The sequence below is a fragment of the Papio anubis genome, chromosome 7 (genome assembly GCF_008728515.1).
Source record: "Papio anubis isolate 15944 chromosome 7, Panubis1.0, whole genome shotgun sequence".
NCBI classification, from domain to species: Eukaryota; Metazoa; Chordata; class Mammalia; order Primates; family Cercopithecidae; genus Papio; species Papio anubis.
Genome location: NC_044982.1, coordinates 73,578,975 through 73,597,633, shown reverse-complemented (window position 1 = coordinate 73,597,633; position 18,659 = coordinate 73,578,975). Strand labels below are relative to the sequence as shown.

The window sequence follows — 18,659 nt, the reverse complement described above, 5'->3', positions numbered from 1 at the left end:
TTGCAGGCTGGTGCCTGGCTCCGCTGCTGCCGCCGCCGCTGCTCGCGCTGCTGCTGCTGCCGCCGCCCGAGCCGGAGCCCGAACCCCCGCCAGCCAGTGCCCAGAGCCGCCGCGCCCGGGGGCCGAAGCCGCGGCGATGATCCGAATCTTTCCGGATTTCAGCGTGCAGGTGACGGCCGCGGCGGCCGGCGGGGCGGCCGCGGGGGTGCCGGCCGGCGCGGGCATGGGGAGGGCCGGCGCCGCGGCCAACGGCACCCCGCAGAACGTCCAGGGCATCACCTCCTACCAGCAGCGGTGAGTAGTCCCGCCTGGACTGGGATAGTGCCCTCGCCCCGGGGTGCTTGGGTGGGACTCACTTTGCCTCCTGTTTTGTGTCTTACAACACACATGCACATTGCCAGGGCTCACTTTGCCTGCCCCTCGTTCTACAGATGAGGAAGAAAAACACACTTCACTTTGGTGGATTGAAAAGCACTCCAGTGCGCTGGCGAAGTGAAATCATCCTTTGCCCTTTGCCTGGCCCCCAAATCCAGAGCCTCAGCCCCGAGTAGCGGAGGAGTTGCAGCGAAGTCTGAGACGCCGCACAAGGTGCTTTTGCAAAGTTTAGGATCCTCATCCCTTTCCCGTGGAATTTTCTCAATGCCCCAGCCGGATGCGGACCCGCGCAGACGGACAGCTAGGGGGGCAATTGATCACTGGAGGCTGATTGATCATTTGTTTCCAAACAGAATAGGAACGATTTTCACGTGTAGCTGTAGACTTGGAATTCTACATAACAGTGTTATCATGTCACCTGTTACTACAGGGAAATACAGCATGAAATCCGAGTCTCCTAGGCGCTGTTAAGTATTCATCTTAAACGCATTATAATGCAAATGCCTAAGATTCAGGAATACAAGTTAGGAAGCAAATTTTACAAAGTCAGGGTAGGTGGTGAGAAGGAAGTTTTAAAGCATTATTTGTTTGTATTTCTCTTAAAAGTATTTATAGATTTTTCTTAAAAATTATGTATTTGACATTGAAATAGTAATTTGATTCAATTAGGAAAGAAAGGGAAAGCAATTTACCACCACCAACAGCTTTAGAACCCTGAAGTTTTTCCTGAGGACAACTTTTGATGTTCCAAGATTTTACTGAAAATGTAATCCACAAAAATGCGCTGAGAAAAACTAACAATATACTGTGAAAGGTAAACTCCCCATTTGTGGGGCTTGGTTTTATAAAAGATGGAAGAAAAAAGAGCACATGAAAGTGTGAAATTAAATATTTGTGTTTCCCAGATTGCACACGATTAAACATCTGAGAGATTTGCCAATGGCATTTAACTTAAAATATACACAATGCATAATTCAAATAACAGTTCCTATTTTTACCTTGTATTTCAAACTTCATTGATTTGAGAACCTTTGATTTGAACCAACAGTATTTAAACTGAAAAGGTTAAGATAATCTATCACTGCCATATTTTGTGCCTTCCAACCAATGGCCCAGTGACCAGAGCAGATTTTGCATAACACATTGAGTGTTTTCCAAGTTGATGCCCAGTATTCCAAATATTCTGTAGAAGCCTTCATTATATGCTCTGTGTACTGCCTGAAGTTTTTTTCTTTCTTTCTTTTTTTTTTTTAAGAGTTTGGAAAATAACTCAAAAAGGGGTTATTCCTTGTCAAAGAGATTTTTGATTTAAATTATTTTAGTCTTGTTTTACTTCAGTGATTACAGGAACCTTTAATACAAAAGATCTGGGTCTCTTTCAAACATAAAAGACTAGAAAAGAATGAGATTTTTCCTTTTCATGGTTCAGGTATGTTTTTTTTTTTGTCACTTATACAACATTTAAATGACAATAGAATCTGGCGGTCACTTTAACTAGGAAGTGCAGGCAATGGTCACAGTAGTATGGTCTGTGAAGTAGGGAGTCAAGGGTCAGAAGTGTCAGATGGCCTTTGGAAGATTTCAGGGACCTCCGGGAACTTGAGCTAACCTATACCATATAAATTGAGCATAAAGGGGTGGGGGTTTAGGAATTTTCTGCCATCAGGTTTGCTCTGAGTGTTGTTATCCCTCACCATAAAGATCACCTCAGAGACAATTTTCCCTCAAGGCAGGAGCACCAGGGGCAGTCCCCTACAGTCTGCCACCTCAACACTGAGAGCTGCATTGGTGCTTTCCACTTTCAACTCTGAATTTGGGTCCCTTATGAAGTCTCTGAATTCCACTGCAGTTCTAAAGACTAAGGCTTTTTTTTTTTTTTTTTTTCTAGCATCTCTAAACTTTAGCTTTTGGGGTGCATTATTCCCTCCTTCGATTTTTGTGTTATATTGACAGAAGAGAAGATAATAGCTGTGAAAAATGTAGACTTCTTTGATTTTGTTGCTAAGACATGATGACACCTGTTACTGTCTTTTAGTTAAAATAGGGGTAGGGGGGCAGAGAGTGAGCCGTGTAGGGCAAGGTCATTGGTAGGTGTTGGAGGTAGGGTCTGAGTCAGGAGTCCCCTGTCCTCTGGCACCTCAACAGGATTGTGGGGTTCTGAGGGACAGACTTAGTTTCCGCTTGGATTTGTTTCCATCTGGATTTGTTAAGTGAATGGTGACATATCATTTTACCAAAAAATTATTTTTAAGTACTTTTGAGGAGTCTGCCGCGGGAGTGACAGGAGTGGGGGTTTTTCAAGCAAAGAGTGGCCTGTTGGGAGACTACAAGCTTCTCTTATTTGTCATCTTGGCGCAGAAACCCCCTAGACTGGGTGTCCTGGAGCCAACACTTTGAACTGGCAACTTTTTCCCTTCTCTGCCAGCCCATGTATATCTTGTCCATAACACTCTCCACTCCAGTTCATTTCTCATTCTCTCCTACCTGTAGAGTGTACTCCAAAGAGAACTTAAAACACCATCATGCAGATTAAACACCTCTACCACGAAAAACATTTATGTGTTCGTTGGAAGTTTCCAACTCCCAGCCCTACTTTACTGGAGTCGTAGAGACTGAATGGAGGACCCCTTTTCAGGTCTTTATTTTTTTTCGTAAGTTTACAGTCAAATGCAGAACCTCACACAGGACTGATGTTTTCCATCAGGCGCTTTCATTCATTCAAAGTGGAAATGCTTTGGGAGTCCTTTCTACTTGCCTGGTTGACACATGACTGACCCAAGTCTCTGCGTAAAAAGCTGTCCACACGCTTCTGATTGGTTTAGTGGAGAAAACGCACTGACCAGGGTCTACCCAGGTAACAGGATTCTAGCGCGGGCCCTGGACTGAGTACCCAGCCTTTCTCTAGGCCTTGCTCAACTGTCAAACCGGGGTGCGGCTGGGCTAGATCCCAGAGGGCGCAGTCCGGTCCCAGGTCCCAGGACCCGAGTCGGGAGGGGCTTCCATATGTGAGTTTAAAGGCGCGGGGATTCACCTGTGAACCCTGGGGTCTGCACTCCTGTACGTCCGTGACTGATGCAGATGCTCCGGCTTTGGGAACGCTGCTGAGAGCCCCAGAGCCACAAGGTGCTTGTGCTGTTGCTGCGCCGCCCACGGGGCTCTTGGGCCAGCGCACCCCCCACCCGCATTGATTTCCGCTGCCCCCAAGGAGCTCCCGGGACTGTGTCCTGCCCCAGCTCGCTCCCGTGGCCTCCCAGTTCCTTTTGCTGTTTCTTTCTTTCTTCCTGGCTGCAATACTCCAGAGAAGGGAAGTGTTTGAAACTGCAACTGAGTGGCGTTGTTGCGCCGGCAGCCGAGCCTTCCAGTCCCCCAACGAGAGCGAGAGAGAGAGAGCGAGCGAGCGAGCGAGAGAGATTGAGAGAGAGAGAGAGAGAGAAGGGGGGGTGTGTGTGTCTGCGTGCGAGAGAGCGCTCTGGAGCAAAGCAGCTGGAAAATGCCCAGAAATACTTTCACAGCGGTCAAGCTGGAACCCCCTGCGTGTCCTCCCCTTCCCCGCTCCTCCCGGCCTAGACCCCGCGCCCCCCGCCGGGAGGGTGTGCGCCCCACCTGCCACCGGGTGGCTCCGGGTGGTAGAAAGGGGTGACGGGGGGGGCGCGGGTGGTGGCGCGGGGCTGAGAACCTGGAGGCGGCGGGGCCCTGGGCCGGGCAGCCCGCGGGACCGCGCCGCCGCCTCCCCCCGCCGCCGCCGCCGCCTCCCCCTCCTCCTCCTCCTCCGCCGCCGCCGGTCGCCTGTCTCCGCGCCGGGCATGCCTCGGGAGCCGGGGCGGCCCGGGCCGCGGGCGCTCTGCGGCGCATGGACGGCGGCGGCGCCCGGCGAGCAGCGGGAGGAGAAGGCGCAGGCGGCGGAGGAGGCGGCGACCCACGCCTGGGAGCACCGGCGGCGCGAGGGGACGACCGGCCGCCGGCGAGGCTCTGGCCCCACTACTTTTCCGTAGCCTCCCCGCCTCAACAGCACGGCCGCCGCCGCCGCCGCCGCCACGGCCACGGCCACGGCCCCAGTCCCGGCCGCCGCCCGCCGGGCAGCCCAGAGCGCCGCGCACGGCCGCACTCTCCCGCCACCCCACGCACACGCACACCCCCGCCCGCCCACGCCCCCCACCCGGGAGGGGGGAGAAAGGCAAAAAGTAAGAGAGGAAAAAAAATAGCAGGAAGATGGCGCCCACCAAGCCCAGCTTTCAGCAGGATCCTTCCAGGCGAGAACGGTAACACTTTTCTGTTTATTGAACCTGCCGCCGGGCCGCTGCTCCCGCCGCCGCCGCCGCCGCCGCCTCCGCCGCCGAGGGCCCAGCTCCGCCGCCCGCCCGCCTCCTGGGCCGCGAGCCCGCGGGGACCTCGTCTGGGTGCAGCGCTCGCCCGGGGCCCCGCGCATTGTCCCCGCGGCGGCTGCGGCAGCGAGCGGCTCTGGCGGCGGCCGGGCTCTCTGAGCAGTCGCACCTCCTCGGCTCGGCGAATAGAGTGACTCGCTGACAAAAAAAAAAAAAAAAAAAAAAAAAAAAAAAAAAAAAAAAAAAAGAAAAAAAGAAGAAAGAAACAGAAAAGGAGAAAAAGAAAAAGAGAAACAAACAGAGATGCGAAGGCGCTGCCGTGTGACGGGAGCAGCAGCGAGGGTGGGGGGCCGGGGATCCCCGGGGCCGCCGCAGGTCCCCTGGCAGCTGCTCTCGAGGAAGGGAATAAGGCTGGGGAGGGGGAGGGAAGGCGGCGAGCAGGGGGAGGAGGCGAGGAGCAGGAGGAGGAGGCCGGGGGCGGGGAGCGCGGAGCTCGCGCCAGGCCCGGAATGTGTCGCGGAGGGGCCGGCTCCGTCTCCGTCTCCGCGCGAGTAGCTAGGCCGGGCCGAGCCCAGAGGAGCGCGGCCGCCGCCTCCCCGCCTCCCCGCCTCCCGGGCTGCGCCCTCCGCTCGGCAACTTGTGGGTCTCCCGCTCTGCCCTCCGCTCTCATCTTTCCCTCCCCTCCATGCCCCTCCCAAAGGAAAAAGAAAAATAAAGAAGAAAACCCTCAAATCCAAATAAGCAAACAAACAGCGAGATCCAAAATGTGTCAGCAGTTGGAGCATCTATGCCCCGTTAGTTACTGTTTGGGGATCTGTGTTTTAAAAAGTTCCTGGTGAGAATTGCATATCCAGGCAAGGGGCTCAGTGGAGCATGTCTGTTTGAAGTTAGTTAAACTAGTACAGCCACAGGAAAAGGGAGTTTGTGTTCAAAATACCCGTAACTGTCCTACGTGAGTAGCATTGATAGATTTTCAGAGTAACTCAGCACCCCCTCCCCATCACCACCAACGTGGTTTTCCCTCCTGCTGTCCACCCAGCCTACTTTCTTTGGAATCCTATTTACTATTAATTGGCAGCGTTAATGACATTAATTGTATATAGCATATTGGTTTGAGCAAAGTGGATATCTCTTTCTGTCTCCGAAGAGGAAAGGCGCAGTAGGAAGCATGAAATGTTACCCATTGATTCATGAGGAAAACAAATACAGTCAGATATATGCACCCCCACCCGCAGCAGGCGCGTTGATTTTCCTCACAGGCTTAAGTGAACTTGAAGACAAGGGGTGTGCTTAGTTGCAAGATTTAATTATTATAACATAGTTTTATTTTTGATGCAACATAATATTTAACCTATAGCTTACATCAGAAGACGATAAGGAGATATTCAGGCATCCATTCATTTAAAAAGCTTATATTGTACTGTTGCTTATTTCTTTCATACAATAGGGAAGGCAGAATTGTCAGGATTAAGGAATACTTTTGTTAAGTAGATACATAATTGACTAATTCTAAACGCGAGATGATTCTGTAAACATCATGTATCAGCGAGTAAATAATACAAAATCCAGTTTTTAAAGATGTTAAATGTGTATAGCATTAACTATTGCTCCCAAACTGTAGAAAATCTGATAACTCATATAGCTAAAATGAGCATTTACTTCTTAAGAAGTATCAGTGTTTCATGAAGAATTCACATATTACTTTACTCTTGTAGTAAAAAAAATTTCTCAGAGCGTTGTGCAAGGATTTTAAAAATTATTTTTTATCTAACATGAATACTTTTTGAAATCAGAAGTTTATAATTGGTTTCCCCCCTCCCTCCCCCCTCCCTCCCTCCCTCCCTCCCTTCCTTCCTTCCTTCCTTCCTTCCTTCCTTCCTTCCTTCCTTCCTTCCTTCCTTCCTTCCCTCCTTCCCTCCCAGTTGTGTTGTTAATAAATGTATTTACTGGGATGGCCCCAGTAATCTCTCTAGCAGAGGCCTATTTGTGTGCCATTTTGGGAATTTCTCTGAGATAAGAATCTCAGAGATAGAATTAATTTCTAGAGGAAACTTCATAGCCTGTGCATGAGTGCTTTCTTTATCACCTGTCTCCATTTGGCATTCGAAGAAGGTAAATCAAAGTGTGCGATTTGTTATTCTGCTCCACTTGAGAGCTGAACTAAATAACACTTGGTCTGAAATTCTGATTGAAGTTGTAGGAGGATATACTGTATTTAATTTAATGCCCTTTAATAGCATCTTCTTGTTCAGCTTGGATGCTGTCATTTTAAAGGTTGGATCTGAGAAGGTTTAACCTGTATGGAGAAGGAGGAGTAATAACAGCGGGGTGCGGGGCAGAGGGAGCACTGTAGAAGATAGGAAGGAAGGAGTTATAAACTAAGCCTTTCAAAAGGCAGTAACCACCAACTTGGCCCCTTATCCAAACAGTTGTTTTATGCCCCAAGGGTTCACTCTGTTATCAGGGTTTTAAATGCTCTTAACACTTTAAGTGTAAACATTACACATGTAAGTTGATTTGGTTTTGTAATGAGAAATGGGAAATCAGATGGTTTGTTCAGGAGGGGGCTGTTTTTCATACTACTTGCTTCAAGTAAGTGAATAATTCCACCTTTATTTGCACATTGTGCCTAGAACTTGTTGGTTAATAGTAGTATTTCCCTGTAGCAGTTGAACACAAATATGTTTATAAAAGATGACTTTCTGTGGATATGTTTTAAATAGTATCCTCCTATTTATTTAAAAAAATGTTTTCCAAATCATTGATTTCACAGAGGCATTTATGGACAATGTATTCTTTACTGCTTTTCAAATATATTAGTAAGCAGAAACAGAGAAAAATATATCTTTTGAATTGTCTCATTTATTTATAAAATATCTAACCTGTGTATAATAATACAGTACCAAAGTCATTTCCTTATAGTAATGTTTATAATGTAAATTTCAGAAAAATAAGCTCATTCTTGATAATGTCTTTGGTTACTATTTAGTGCTTCTTAAATTTCTCTGAGTTATATATACAGAAAGTGCCTCTTTAGAGCCTGAAAGAACAAGTTGAAAACCTTGTGTACATAAACTTGTTTGATTTTCTTTAAACTCCAATAGACTGCAAATTATATAGCGCTACCACAAAGTTTTTCTACTATGTGGATGTATAACCAAGAAAATTAGACAGAGAGAAGTGTCAAGCATGTGATATGCCCATGCTGATTTGCAAAGCATATCCCAGTAGCACAAGGCTTTTGGTTGAAAAAGTAAAGGTGGTGGAGACTGTTTTTTGGAGGTATTTCTATCTACAGTATAAGCTTAAATAGGGATGATAAATGATTATATGCATTGTCTAACACTTGCTTATATATATAAATAGCTCCAAAAGATTGCTTAAATGATAATCGAAAATATGAAATAGGATGGCCTTCATATCACAAGGCCAAGGGTCTACAAATGGAAAAACTGAAATAATGAAATATTTCCAAGGCAACAGACTGTCAACAAGAACTGTAATGCATGGGCATATCATGATCCACCAGAGAGGATATTAGATCGTATAGCTCCAGAGCCAGGAGTTATAATGACCTTTATTATGTAAGACCCTCCCACATTACAACATCTTTTCAGATGTCCAATTTCTGATTTATGAATTGAAAGGCATATAACTACTCCACATGCACAATATGCTAATCCCTGGATTTGATTCCTTACAGTGAGCAAATGAGCAAACCTGAATTCAACATTATTTGATACTTTTTTTTTTTTTTAAGTTACATGAGGTATTTTCAGCACCTAGTAGTATTATTAGTAAGGTTTTGGTTTCTGTGTCTTTATATAGTCTTAAAAATATGGCTAAAAGTGATGTGCAATTAATATCTCAGTAATGAATTGGTAAGACTTATACTGTACTTCAAATATAATCCACAAATTGGAGTAGTTTGATAATTTTAGTCATATGAATTTTGATTTTCCCCTGTAATTCTTCTACCCAATGGCTGCCCCTATACTGTAATATAGCTATTTTATGAGAATGCCAGAATACCTGTGAACCACGTTACTCCTTTTCCCTGCCCCAGATCCTGGTCTGGGATTCAGTGGTATGTTAAAATTGTGTCTGTTTGAAGTGGGACCTGCTGCTAGGATCCCCTGCTCTGTGGTGAGGTTTTCTATGGCTTCTGTGAAGCAACACTTTTGGGGAAGCATTATTTATTTTCTTAAGCTGTAGGTCTTCATATTTGGGGATTTCTTCTTTCTTTTCTCCCTCTTTCTCTCTCTGTCTCTCTCTCTCTCTTTCTCTGTCTGTCTGTCTGTCTTTTCAGAGTCTTGCTCTGTTGCCCAGGCATGCTGGAGTGCACTGGCACAATCTCAGCTCACTGCAACCTCTGCCTTCAAGTGATTCTCCTGTCTCAGCCTCCCAAATAGCTGGGATTACAGGCACATGCCAATACACCCAGCTAATTTTTGTATTTTTAGTAGAGACGGGGGTTTCACCATGTTGGCCAGGCTGGTCTCAAACTCCTGACCTCAGGTGATCTGCCTGCCTCAGACTCCTAAAGTGCTGGGATTACAGGCATGAGCCACTGTGCCTGGCCTTTATTTGGGGATATTTATGGAGAGTATATTACAAAAATTTGAAAATCCTTTGAATGCTTTCCTTTACTAACTTCCTTAAGTGCTTTACTATTAATAATGACCTTAATGTAACCTTAATCTGTTTTTGTTTTTCTAAAATTCTAGTAAACCTGTATCTTATGCAGAATGTCACTAAATTTAAAGAAAATTAACCCACATGAAAGCAGAACTAGCCCCCGCCACCTCCATGCTATGTTTACACAGTCACTTTTTCTGCTTATAACATTTAATCACTCTAATTGATTTTTAAAAGTTCTGCATTGTACTGGGGCTACAGTCTAACTTCAGGTGTTTTATAGACATGTCTTTAACTGCTTAGGATGAATAAAGCCGAAACTTAGTAACTAAGTTAGTATGTTAAATTTTAGTTGATTAAATGTTATTCTTTAAATTTTAAATGCTATCAAAATTGCACATAATGGAATATGTGAAACTTTAAATATATAAATCTATGATTAGTAAGAACTAGAATTTATGGGAAAATCCAATTGTTTGCATTCGATGATGTTAGTATTTTCCTAGTAAATAGTAGCCTTTTTTTCCCCCTCATTGGTCAGTGTAATAAACCAACTGTAACTGAATGGTATTTTTACTGCGCTGGGCCTCATTAGTGTGAATAGGATGTTTGCACTATTAAGTTTGATAGAATAGTTAGAAGAATGTGTAGTAATATTAGTAATACTACAATGCAGAAACAGGACATGGCTTAGTAAGAATAAAGTAACTGCGACTGTATCTGAAATGACTAGGGCAGTGACAACATTAAGCAATAGTTGAAGTTTTCTGTATGCATTTGTAAAACATAGTGTCTTGGTGAATTAATTGAAATGCTGTGGTCTTGTATATGAAACCAGAAGAAGCAAGATAAAGATCTTATGTTGTTATGGCCCACAGTTCTCCTGGCCCTAGAATGTAATGATTGACTGGTTTTTTCATTCAGCTTCATTTATTGAACCTCTACTGTGGACCATGGTGATGCGTGCCAGGTACAGTACTAAATATATACCTTGTAAGAGCAGTTGCTTTGGTTATAGGCTTGCCCTTCTATTGGATATATAGAATATTATAGAGAGCCAGAAGACACCCTTTTCTAAAAGAGTAAGAAGTAATGAATTCATAGAAATATAAGGCTTTCTTTTTTCACTTCTGTTAGCTCAATGTTCTGGGAGGATAGTTATTCAATTTGGAAACTATTGTAATTAGTGACTATAAAGTGGTTAGAGGCTCCTGGAGGAAGGAGTGAGAAAAGATACTGTATAAATTGAAGTGAAATTATAGCAAATTTTATAAAAGTTATTTTGATGAGATTTAAAAAAAATAGTATATGATGATGATGATTATATAATATAAACATTGGACACTGCCATGTTTCAGATACTATATTACATGCTTCACAATAATTTTCTCTTTAGTTTCCCCACTGACCTAGGAGGGAAATGCTAATATCCCCATTTATGCATGAGAAAATAGAGGTTTAGCATTCTCAAGGAAGGTGATAGAGTTAGAGACCGAATTCAGGTTTGTCTCTGAGGTGAACTTAGGCAGTACAGTCTTTGTAGAAACGTACCTGAACACCAGTGTGGAAGGGCCTGCGTTTTCAGACTTTCCAAACTCAGAGATTTCCGAGCCAATATCAGAGAGTTCCAATGGCAGAAAGACCAATTCACTGTGAGTAGTGAACGATAGCCCTGTGTGTTGGTCCTTCATCAGATGTTTGGAGAAATACAGTGTTTATGAAATTAGAGAAAGAATCAATATTGAAAGCATTGTTACCTCACCCTTTACTGTCCCAGTAGTTTTGTGGGCAACCTCCATAGCTATACATACTTTAGGGCAAATTTGTAGCTGAGTGGTGTCAGAAGAATCAGGTTTCCATGTACATCTGCCTCTTTGGTCACAGCATGTGAAGTTCTCAAGGCCCTCTGCTCATATAATTCATGGCTCAGAGTGTGCCACAAGTTTGTCTAAAGATTATAGTTGAAGCATTTTTATTTTGTAATACTTTTGCCACTGGTTGTGTAGAAACAGTCTCATAAGGCTTTCTGAATAACTCATTTTAGTACCTAACTGTATTTCTGGACATTGTCTTTTGAAATTTATAAGGATTTGTACAAGTTGGCCTCCTGCCAAATTATCTGGCATTATAACAGTGGCAGCAAGCATTTATATAGCATCGTGTGCTAATAAACAGGTACTTTTCTAAGAGCTTTACATGCATTCACTCATTTAATTAAAAATATGACATGTTAAAATGGACCACAATAAATACATAAATGGTAAGTTATTATTTACTCCCCCATCCCTGCAACACACACACACACACATACACACACGCAGAGTCATCTTCAAGAAGGGAAAGTTAGGCTTTGGTAACATTTTTTTCCTCTAAGCCAGGAACCCTAGGGGTTGGTCCCATACATAACAGTTCTTTAACAAAAACTGTACTTTAGGAAACTTTGTAGCATGTGACGTGAGTGGGTGTTCATTGCAGAATATATGCAAGATTGCAGTAGTAGACAAACATGCCACATTTATCTTTACATTTTTGGATGTAATATTGTCAACTAAATAGCTTCTTTAAAAATAACATGTATAATAGAAATTTCATGCTTTAAAGGACTGAATAAGAATTGCTTGAGTATTTGTGGTTGCAAGGTAATTTGCTTGTGTATCAGATTCATTTTTTACCTTCAGCAAATATCTTGTTTATGAAAGGATAAGTTGCCTTATAAGATGTGGCAAAGAACTTAAAATTTAGAGGGTTGTTTTACTGAAATATTGAAGATAAAAAACAAAAGTCAATAGGAAGCATTAAGTGAAAAATAGACTACAAAATTTTAAACAGCCGTCAGATCATCTTAGAAGAGATTACATCTGATTACAGTATTATATTATCATCAGTATTCTAATGCAGAATTAAAGGACTGTGAGTTGGGTACCTAGTATAAAACATTAAACTTACAAATCTTAATTGCACATTTTGAAAAGTAGTGTCCCACGGCATTTTAAGACCACTTTATAAACTTATAGGGCATTTCAATAATATTTCCTTATAGCTGATGAACTAGGGCGTTTTCATTTGTAAGATTTATAAAAAGAATTTTATTATAAAGAATTTAATATTGAATTAAGGGTCATCTGTGTGTGAATATAGATATAATTAACACTCTCTTCCCTAAATCTCTGGATTTTCCTTTCTGCTAAAGTAACACTGCGGAAAAGGATGCTAGCTCTAAACTTCATTCAGAAGCACTTTAACTCAGAGAGATGGCAGTATTTTGATGATGGCAAGTGGAATGATTGAAACTGTTTGCAGAACTTCTCTCTCTGTCCCTAGAAAATGGAGACATGAATGAATAAGGATATTTTATTAACTAGTATGTATTGTGCTGATGGAGGGGACATTTTCCCTTTACAAATATAATTTATTCATCAGAATCCACTTCTAAAAACATGTATTCTATTCATGTATATGATTTTTTAAATTATACAAGATTTTTGTATATAGTGTGCGCAGCTTATATGTAAGTCACATGATACATATATATACACTGTTTACAACATAAATTATATATAAAATATAAGATATACCATGTTTGTGTATGTCTATCTGAAATGGAAAAATGTTACATAGATATCTTGAACATTATAAATGTCTTACTTTAGATTGAGTTACATTTAAATGTATGCAGTGGATTGGTGACTTTTTGTTTTCCTAATGCTGTAAGGAAAAGTAGGCTCATCATTTTTTTTTTGCACATTTTTATTGTTCTGTGTAAATGTAATTTGTTAATCCTGTGAAATTTGTCATAGATAAATTTGCTTGGATTATCTTGTCACCACCGTATCTGCATTCTTTTGTTCATTGCTTATTCATAATTTAACAGTCTGGCAGTGAGCCTTTTTGGGATGCTCACAAAAGATATATGACCTCTACCAGCTGCTACTATAACCTGCAGAATGCACAGCAAGACATTAGAAACGTGAGGATTCCTCTACTGATTAAAGTGCTCTTCATTTAAACAGTCTGTTCATAAGAATCTCAGGAATCTCTTGCTACCAGCAGTTTTGATTTTTTTCTTCCTAACAAAATTAGTTCTAACAATTGAATCTTCATTTGCTATGAATTTTTCACATTATCCAAAGGAAGTTAATTTCTTGAATGCTGTTTCTTCTTTGTAAATAAATACTTAAAACATTTATATTTGGGGGATGTCAAAGTTGTCCAAAAATGGTTTTATTGGGCAACGAAGAATGTAGAGTACATATATTGCATCCTAATCTTAGAAGAAATGGTTGGTTTAATCCTGTCTGAATCTAAGAACTTTACAGTTTATATTTGAAACACTGCATATTATGTAGTATGTAGCAGACATTAAACATAAAATGTTACTTGAAATATAACCACATCTTTAGGTTTTCATTATTCTGAATTAGTTTAGCATATGAATTTATTCTTTTCTCTCTCTTTGCCTCTCTCTTTCTGTCTCTGGAAATCAGCAGATCAGTTTATGAGCAATGGTTAGCTTTTGCCTCTCTCCTGTGCAGGCATATGATTACGGTTCAAAATAATTCATCGCTAATCCATGCAGTATTGGTTCATCTCCATCACTCTGTTCTGTGATTAGAGCCTCAGGCCTGCTGCCTTGCTTTCTGCCCTGATTTTCTTTAACTGCAACCCTTGTTTTAATATAGTTCTGTAGTCACCACTCTCCTACCAGCCCCTCTCCATTCCTCATATATATCGATTGCAGTAGATTAATATTTATTTGAAGCCATTTTTCCAGACTTTGTGAAAAATGTATTCATTTCTTACTGTGACTCTTCATCTAAAGGGAGAGGGGAGAGGGAAAATGTAGGGCTCAGGTATGCAACTCTTAGACAATAAAACTATTGCATTTCCAGTCTTAATTCTTCGCTATGGTCAGTGTATTTTACTTTTTACAGAAATCAGGAACTTTAGTTTCTTTGAAAAAATTTTATACAGAGTAAGGCACAATGTTAACAGTTTAACTCTATGTGTTTCTAACAGTTCTAGAATGGCTTTCTGTATTTTCTAAGGACATACTACAGCCAATGCAATCACCATAATATACATTGATCAGCTTGCATTGAATATTTCCAGACAGGGACACTAAGCTATCATTTTCCTTAGCATCAGAATTTGCCAATTTTACCAGAAGGTCGTCTAACAGATTTTAAAAAGACTTTGTTTCAGATCTCAGTAGTCCTGTGTTCCTTTTAATAATTACTTTAGTCTCATTGTAGCTGTGTGTTTGAAAGTGTAGGTCAATGAGGATGATTGCATTCAGAATTTCATGATCTGTGTAGTGGAACAAATTGAAAGCAAAGCCTGTATCAATCACTGTGAAGGGAGGGTTAATTGTTACCGCTTCTCAAGCCTCTGGACAGATAAACCAGTAATGAAATACTTATTGCTCTGATATGTGAATGCTAAAGGATGAAACAATGGAAACAGAAGCAGTCTTCAGAGATAACCAAACAGGCAAAGAGAAAAGAATAAACTAGATGAAAATATGGAACTGTGTACTGCATTAACTCTCTTAAAGTAATATTGTTTTTAGTCTTCTACCCATATTTTACTGGCAGGTTAGGGCAGTATATATCAGGTTGATAAAGCCAAATAAGAATATAAATGGAAACCATTCTTTCTGTTAAAAATATAAAGGAAAAAAGTAAAAAATCCAGTCCTATGCTTTATATGAACTCTGTATATTTTATAAAAATAATTATTTTATATTACTAATTATATCACTGTTTAAGGTATTCTTTTTAAAAAAGTTAGTTATGCTACATATATTAAATTTATATATGCATAGATTTCTTAATTCTAGAATGTTTTGAAGGATTGTCTTTGAAGGAATTTTGGAATTTTTGGTTTATTATACACCAAAGTATAGAGGAAATAGTGTAATACATAAAGAAATAGTAAAATAAGAATTAGTGTGGCAAAGAAATCATGAGATTAAATACATTTAACCATTTCTTCCATATGAACTTAACATTTAAACATCTGTTAGTTACTTATATGTTGAAATATATGCAAAAATATTTAGCCAAATTGAAGTCTTAGGTCCATGACAATCATCTCAACACAGTGGGTAGTTCTGAAAATTAATGAGAATGATAATACTGTAAAGACTGTTCCAGAGTTTGCCCAAATTCATTATCTAAGACTCTTGTTAAGAACATCTCAAAGAATTTTAACCAGGAAAATATATTAATGGTTCAAAAGCATTTTCAAAGCCCTGAATTATAAAAGTATAATGGAATTATATATGCAAGAGTTATAGTTAGCAGCACAGATAACAGAAGCATTATAAAGGCATATTTTTCCATAACCTTTACTGCTCTTGCCTGTGGTTTCATCCATAGGGTTTAATTTCATACAGCACATATATTATTGATTTTAGGATGAGAAAAGTCAGGATCATTTAAAAAATAAAACATAGGGAAGCTTATAACTATAAAAAGTTGGGTATATCTACATTTCAGCATCCATTTCAGATGTGATACAACTACTACCTAGGTAGAACAGTCTTCACAAAAAGAAATAATCTTCCCACGTCTTTGTATTTACCTCAGAATGTTAAGAATTTCCTGAGGCCTCAATCTGTGCCGTATGGATGTGGCTGCATAGCAACTGAAACAAATGATTGGCCCATAGCCCTTTTTATGATAGTGACACCACCCTCTAGCTAATGTGGTTTTGTATATTTTAAAAGATAACTGTAATAGTATTGCCATAACATTGCTGAATCAGGATTTTTAAACTGCCAGTAAAATACACCAGGACAGAAGTTAGTAGAGAGCTCTCAAAGTCAAGATGCACCAAAGGGTGTCAATCTTTGTGTATAGCAATGGGCCGGCAAAAAGCAAGAGTTCCATTACTCAGTAATAAATGTGTACTTAAGACAGAAGCCCATGGATATCGAGATTGTCAGGGCAATACATTATGAATTACCACTGGTTACTTGCTGCTTGGGAACTAGTGCAGCAGCATGGAATGGCATAAATCCTGGTCACCAGTGTTAGTCTTCCATTATCTTTGTAGGAAGTTGTATTCTACGTAGGTTCTTTAACCTTTGAGAGCCTCAGTTTCTTTATTTGCATATTGAGTTGCTAATACCTACTTCCAGCTGCAAAAATCTATGATTATGTGATTTGAATTATGTGGACATATAATATAAAATAATGAGATGTACTATAAATGGCAGATTGTTTTTCCAATGGCATTAACATTTACAAATATTCCATATTTATAAAATGATTAAATAAATTTTTTATATCAAATATGATGCTTGTTATACAGATTTCAGTCCATAAAATATAGGATGTTTAAATATTCTTCTTCATGAAAGCATCTTTGAAAGGAAGCATCTTATTTCAAGAGTATCCAGAGGACTTTGCAATGGAAGCAATGGGATGCCTTAAGTTAAATTTTAAAGTGACTTATGATGCCATGACTCAATGTAGCACTGAAGAAAAATACTAAAAATGTTTGGAGATAAGTACATTTGTTTGTTAAATTCAATTGAGACAGTAGAAGAACTCTGGAAATATTGGAAAACTAGATGATATACCATGAAGAAGGAAGTTAACAATGTAATATTTGATGGACAGGCAACTGCTTAAGGGAATAACTAATCTCTGAAGATTTTGTGTGTTCCTAAAACATTTATAGAGGAATAAATTCTGTAGTGAGATATTTACCCAAACTACAACAGTTATTTATTTCTTTTTAACCTTGTTTTTAAAAAGCACTTTCTCCTAATTCTTCTCCTTTACTCGTAAAGGTGAACTGATTTGGGGTTTGTAGTGCAGACAGATTTAAAGATTTATGAGTAAGTAAGATTTCTTGCATCTAGTAGATTAATGACTTTGAAAATAGAGGTATCACTTATTTATGTTTTCTTGAAAATTCCCAATTAATGATACTTAATAGGCATTGCATGTATATTTTCGTAAGATGATTAAACTTTTTGCTTAATTTCTATATATGTGTGTAGATTATACATATGTCCTGTGTATCACATGTAGATTAAGAGTATTTCATCCCTGTAACTATGTAGTTATAGCTCTTGTCAGCAATAATGGAATATACCACTGATAAAATATTGTTCCCCAAAGAAATACTCAGTTCTGCAAAAGGTAATGTTCTATTTTTCCATTATGAAGACACTTAGGAAAATGTTTTAAAACGTTATAATGAGTACTAGACTTCTGTAACTCCTTTTCCCCCTCGTCACTCATCAAAACTCTATTTTCCTGAAGCTAATTTTGGCTAGGTACTAGAAGATGATCTGATTAGAACAATTCAGAGTTAGGGGTGAAGTTTGTTTGAATTTTTAAAAGGAGCCTATCATAACAAACATGTTTTCAATTAATAGAACGTGAAAAACCTTTAGTGTGCCCTTCCTTGTCTCCTGTACCACACATATAGATACACTAGTCAACACTTTGAAGTACCTCCCCTGGAAACAATGTCTCATAGTGACATTGTTTTAGAAAAAAAAAATTAATTTTATCACAACATTGAGTATAAAAATGGGTGAATGTCATGAATTGGGTTAAATACATGTGTTGTACATGTTTTCATTGGTAACCATATTTGTCTATCTAGTTACAAGTCACTAACTGTGGTAAAAATCTACCACCAATGAAGAAATTTAGAATTGAGTGGTATGTAGTGTCAACTAAAATTGGAAATACTTGTGGCTCATCCCAGCACTTTAATCACAGCCTAGGCAGGAGAATGGCTTGAGCCCAGGAGTTCGGGACCAGCCTGGACAACATGATGAGACCACGTTTCTACAAAAAAATAAAATCAGCCAGGCTTAATGGTGCACACCTGTGGTCCCAGCTACTTGGGAGGCTGAGGGAGGAGGATTGCTTGAGCCCAGGAATTTGAGGCTGAAGTGAGCTATGTTAATGCCACTACACTCTAGCCTGGGCGACCGAGTGAGACCCTGTCTCAAAACAAAACATCAAACAAAAAGCAAACAAACAACAACAACAACAACAAAAAACCCCAAAACAACAACCAAAAAAAAAAAAAAAGGAAAGAAAAAAACAGGGTTGGAAATACCTGCTCAGTGCTGAAATAGAATTTAAACTTGGGATTTATAGATGGGTATAGTATTTTTTTGTAGAAAGGCATCCATAGCAAGTGTTTAGGCTTGGGTTGAACCAAACCACATTAGACTTCTCAAGATCTGGTCCCTTTCTGCCTCCTGCAGCTGTTTTCATTTACTAAGTGTTGTTCCAAGGATAAACACCACGCTGTATTCTGCTGCTATTCACTTGTAAGCAGCATCTA

General features: G+C 40.3%; 1 protein-coding gene across 1 annotated transcript in view; it reads left to right on the top strand.

Moving 5' to 3' along the window:
• The first annotated feature begins 206 nt into the window (after window positions 1-206).
• Window positions 207-18,659, top strand: part of NPAS3 (neuronal PAS domain protein 3) — an 861,019-nt gene continuing 842,566 nt past the window's right edge. The window contains 1 exon segment of the mRNA XM_017961099.2: window positions 207-294. Coding sequence (XP_017816588.2) covers window positions 224-294 — 71 coding nt within the window. The 5' untranslated portion in view covers window positions 207-223.